Source organism: Berghia stephanieae, unplaced genomic scaffold (genome assembly GCF_034508935.2).
Source record: "Berghia stephanieae isolate SIO BIC M18660-M18661 unplaced genomic scaffold, UCSD_Bste_1.3 scaffold3781, whole genome shotgun sequence".
Classification (NCBI taxonomy): Eukaryota; Metazoa; Mollusca; class Gastropoda; order Nudibranchia; family Aeolidiidae; genus Berghia; species Berghia stephanieae.
The window spans coordinates 1-5,828 of NW_027625046.1; the positions used below are offsets into that span (position 1 = coordinate 1).

General features: G+C 32.5%; 1 protein-coding gene across 1 annotated transcript; it reads right to left on the reverse strand.

The window, feature by feature from the left end:
• Nucleotides 1-93: 93 nt before the first annotated feature.
• On the reverse strand, nt 94-5,569 carry LOC144961725 (spermatogenesis-defective protein 39 homolog; the record flags this gene model as incomplete). Its single annotated transcript, XM_078894820.1, has 6 exons — nt 94-193; nt 1,057-1,146; nt 1,958-2,044; nt 2,509-2,597; nt 2,839-2,880; nt 5,542-5,569. Coding segments are annotated over 5 exons (294 nt in total), but the record flags the coding sequence as incomplete, so codon positions are not given.
• Between the last annotated feature and the right edge of the window lie 259 nt (nt 5,570-5,828).

Here is a 5,828-nt window from a genome sequence, read left to right on the forward strand (position 1 = left end):
AAAGAAAAAAAATTTAGACAACGGAAAAAATGAGATCCATGAGGAATAATTGATGAGCTTTCAAAATGAAAAAAATAGTGACACTTACTGATCCATTCAACACATCATATGCATAAAGACCTTCTTTCGAATAACGATCTAACTGGGAAGCATAGTTTTCTAATGATGGCCTGTCTTTTAATGAGGCATAAGTCTGTAATGAAAGGACAGATGTTGAATAAATCTTGTTCAAAAAGAAAAGTAAAACATTTGAATAAATGCAAAACCTAAGAAGTTCTTCAGAACCATAGGGCCCGTGAGTCGAAGTTTATTCCGGTCTCATAGCATTAAATGGACAATAACAATTCCTTGCCACTCTTTGAATATGACACTAGTCTATTGGAAAGTACTTTCTGCCAGGTGTAACAGATCCAGTTACTCAATCAATGCTAGCCGAAAGGGGTCATAAAAAGTGAGTCTTTTAACAAATGAGCTATTCAGCCCCTCTCCCCCCTGAAAAAATCTGAGATAATAATATATGTTTTTGTTTCATATTGCATGTTTACTTTCTGCCAGGTGTAACAGATCCAGTTACTCAATCACTGCTAGCTGAAAGGGGTCATAAAAAAATCTCTATTTGTAGATAAAGTGAGTCTTTTAACAAATGAGCTATTCAGGACCCTCTCCCCCCTGAAAAAAATCTGAGATAATAATATATGGTTTTTATATAGCGCCTTACCCCGTACCCCATAATATCAATAAGCTCGAAGCGCTTAACAGTAACGCGGCTACTTTCACTCAAACATACAACCACTCAAACATGCAATATGAAACATATGAAACAATATAATTCTACAGTGCTACATTATTAAAAAGAAACGTTTTAAGATGCTTTTTTAAAAAGAATCTGCAACATTACTGTCTCTGATATATCTTGGAAGGGAGTTCCAGATAAGGGTGCAAAATATTCAAACACATTCTCGCTAAGTATCTATTAGATAAGGGGAAGAATGCTAACTTCTAATGAGGAACAAGCCATGATTTGAGATAACATAAATACAAAAACAAGTTACGTACATCAATCACAGTTTTATGACAATTGACTTTTTTTGGCAAGGTTTAGTCTAGCTTCAGATCATCCATCAGAGCTAAATACTTGTCTAAAATCTGAAAGCACAGGAGAAAGAGGGTAAGTAAATCACTCAATAGTTCAAATCGCTATTGCAATTGCAATAGCACGATATTAACAAAATAATTGCAACAACTCTGTACTTTAAATGAAATAAAAACAAAACAAAAAAAAACAAACAATGTGAAACATAATTTTTTTTTTTTTTTAAGTTGTGCTTTTATTACAACGCAATATCCATTAAACGTGCTCCAAGCGCTTTATAAGGGGTCCCTGACCAACAGCAACACTTAACATTTAGGACGTTAGTTGATATTACAATTTTTTGCACAACAGAGACAATGTTGTTAATGGCCACATACTTATTTTACACCTAAGTACGGTGAGAGAATTTTGAGTAAAGAGCTTTTTTCCAAGGACTCAACTATGCGCTGAGCAGACTCGAACCCAGGACCTTTTGATCCGAAAGCAAGTGACCTACCACAAGACCACATAGCATTAGCAAAACAAATATTTTAAAATACACTTGAGATTTGGTACTCTGCCTAATTACAACAAAAAACTTACTTATCAAAAGCAACAATAGATTTTCAGTTTTAGTGCTGGAGTAATAAGAGCAATGATGGCATTTATCTGACCCCTACAAAAGAATCTACAAGTAAATTTTTTTTTTTAAATAGTAAAAAGTTACAGGAAAAAAAGAAAAAACATCAATTTATAGCACAGCGTTGAATATTAATATCACTTATACATGCTTGAGTGAAGAGATGCATTTCTTAGTGATTTTTTAAACACAAATATAAGAATCACTGAAGTTAACATCTTTATAAGACGATAAAATCCACTTACATCGGGTGGGGCATTATATTTGTTCAATATTCCTACAATCTTATCAAAGCCAATCACTGCCTTCAATTTGGTGCCACCAAACCATCCCTGAAAGATCAACAATTAAAATGAAATAGCATCCAATAACAAAATTCAAACATACAAAATATAATAATGAAAAGATGTGAGAGTAAAATGTCTTTTTCATTTGCAGGAAATTTTGATAAAATGACTAGATTTGAAAAGTGAATCAAAAGGAGATGGCAGATATGTTGGATCTTTTCATTTGTTTGTACTAAGTCTCTCACTTTCTCCCCCCCCCCCCCCCCCCCTCTCTCCCCTCTCTTTCTTCTCTCCCCTCTCTCCTCTCTCCTTTCCTAACAACAAGGACTATTACAATAAGTGACGACGACGATGACAAAAACAACAACAGCAACAACAAAAGCCCACATGTTAAAACCCATTTCTATATTGTTCTTTATATCCATGTCTATACTTTACCTTTGTAGTTAAACGTATTTCTATATTGTTCTTTTATAATATAATATATATCCATGTCTACTATACTTTACCTTTGTAGTTAAAACTGTTTCTATATCTCTCCACTGTCTTAATTTAGCCCTGGCTCCTATACATGTCCATATAAATTGCTTTTCAATATCTGTAGATGCAATATTCAATAATAATTACTATTATAACTGATAATAGCATGTTATGGTCAGAAACAAAATTAATATCATCATCACCATCATCATCATCATCATTATTATTATCATCATCATCATCATCATCAGCTTGAGAACATGAGTTGAGTTTGGTGGATATTACTTGAACAATTTTTAGTTTGTGCAATCAAATCATTTAAACAAAAATCTAAGTGAAATTAAATAGAGAGTAATTACATTGTGTCTTTTGCGAATGGCTGTTGGACTTCCTAAAGGGTTCTGGGAGAAGTAAAAAAAATAAAATGATTACAGAATTTGATTCTCCCCCCCCCCCCCCCCCAAATATATCTGTAAGTGTTAAACAGGAAGCGAGACCGTTTAAGCACAGTAATTCCAAGAGATAATGAACAAAAATGAATATCGCAGCTTCGAAAAATCCCCCAAAAAATGTTTCAGGATCAAAATCATTGTTCAGCCAATAAGATATGTTTTTTTTTTTGGTTCTTATTCAAAGCTGTTATATTCCAGTTTTGTTCATTACTTTTATAGTTCACAGCTTCCAGTAGCTTAGTATCGATTCTAATTCCAAGATGATAAAAACATTATAAACGAGATGTAAAAATCAAATCAAATTGTTAAAGAATCAATTTATAGTTTTCATTGCATGAAATGGGAATAAAAACAAATTAATGCAAAAATAATATTAACAACCCCCCCCCCCCCCCACCAATAAAAGTCGTTTAAGTAAATTTGCTACTGAACAATTTAGCAGATGATAAAAAGATATCTATGTCACATTAGAGGATCGCATTCCAAGTGGATCAATAGAAAATATGAGTTATCAGAAAAAAAAGAATTATGTTGAAAAAAAATCTCCCAAGAGAACATAAATAATCAAAAGAAGGGTTAATGTAGGATTGTATAGGTCTACTGGCAGATGGTCTAAATGGGGTCTTTAAATAAAAATTTTTAAAAATCAAATATGTATAATGAATAAAAAAAAGCTTTGGGAAAATATTTTGTCCACAAACTGTATTTCTTTTTTTTAAAAAATTCTCAAAAAAGTCAAACAGATAATACAATGGTTAAAAAACCTTTGAGCTTTTTGAGAACAAATTTTTAATTGTACAAACAACTAACACTTTATTATTTTTAAACCATTTAATTTTGATAAATGATGTTTATAAATGAAAAGTAGATATTGATATGAATGACGAAAATAATGATAAGATGTTATAAACTTTTTTAATGATAAGGTAACTTTTTCAACAAAACATAAAAATGAAAAAAATATGTAATGTCGGCATTAAATTTTTTAATCATTAAAAAATTTTGAACCAATTCAAAAATTTTAAAAACCACAATAACTGCATATTGGGAAATTTTAAAATGTCCACATATGTTTCCAATTTTTATTGCATTAGAATTCTGAATGCTTACCTCTGATAAGTCAAAAAGGGACAAAGAACAATTTAAAACAGAGTGGTGATAACAGACATTTCCACTATGCTGTTTTCAAAATCTTTAAAAAAATTCACTTTCCACTAGCCTCCCCGCTTGGGATCAGAAAACCTGATTTTAAAAAAAAATTTTTTAAAAAATTAAAAAATTTAAGCAATTAATTTTCCCATGAGTTTAATTCTACTTATTAAATAGGCTTTTCTAGTCACATTTTGTTCTCTAGAAAATGTACTTGTCTTTGAGCCCGATTTTTTTTAGGGGAAAATGCTTTAAAATAATTTTAATATCAGAACTTTAAAAACAAAAGAATAAAAATACTACTTTACTAAGTACAAAACCAAATCAAAGATACATTCAAATAATCACACATTGTGTGCTTGGGTTGAACAATTTTTTTAAGGTCTAGGAAACTGTATAAATATATCTATAATCAAATGACTTTCAACAGCAAAGGAAGGGGAGGAGGATGAGGAGGAGGAGGAAGATAAGATAACAAAAAGGGGTTGCTCTGACCTTAGAGAATCATTCAATTTAGAAATTTTTAAATTTGGAATCGTGTGTTGGCAGAGCTAGCTGGAATTTGAAAATCTGCAATGAAAAAAGGAAAATAAAAAAAAGGTATGAATCAATATAAATAATAAAACAGGTCTCATATGACATGGAAACCATTCGTTGCAAATCAGTGACATACCAAGGACTAGATGAATAAATATCAAATAGAATAACTTACTCGATATAAATGGAAAGTAGTGTACTGGTATCAGGAAAAAAACAAACAAATTATCCTTTTGCGCCACGATATCATAAGATATCGTCGCCTGGGCATTTCACGAAGGAATATAGATAACTCATCAAACAAGATGTCTGATGTCAACAGGAATCACCCATGTTGTCCAAGTGAGCAAATTGGGGGTTAACAATCTTGCTCAAGGAAAAAAACGAAAGTGCCTGAAGCGGGGCTCGAACCAGTGTCATCCGGATCACAGTGCAATGCCTTAACCACTCGGCCACTTCGCAATAATAAATATAGAAAGCCAATGGCAATGTGGCTCAGCAGTAACGGTCTTCGCTTCGTACCCGAAAGGTACTGTGTTCGATTACACCCGCTGCGCTGTGTGACTTGAGCAAGTCGCATTGCCCTAGCTCGATTTGAGCTGCTGCATTGCAGCTGATGCCTGGGTTATTCCAGTCTTCTCTTGGAATAGACCCTAGAAAAAATTTCCACTATGGGATGAATAAAGGGAATTTTATTTATTTCATTTTTAATTATTCATTTACCACAACATTTAAAAAATATTGATCATATCAAAGGATATCAAATAATGATCAAATTTAAAAGGGTTCAGGGACTCGAGTTAAATAAATCTTTTCAAACTATACCTCTGTTGAATTTATTGATGGCTGCAAATATTTTCTAGCTTACACCAACTATCCACCTATTTCACTAAAAAACTAAAAGAAATTGTGAAATTAACTTACCGCAGCTTCCTCTGTTCTTCCAAGTAAACTGGAAAAAAAAAGAGCATCAAAATAAACAGAATAATTTTTAAATGTCTGAAAAAAGTATATTAATAATATTTAGAAACTCACACAGCCGTTTATTACACTAGAAATCTTTCACTTAGTTTTACCTACCCTACCGCCTCACCCCCAATGGAACGACCCACCGTCGATGACAGGGAGACCACCGTGTGGTTACGTCATAACAGATGTCCAGACAGTGAGAACTGGCCTATATTTATCCCTGCAGTAGAATGCACCGCTTG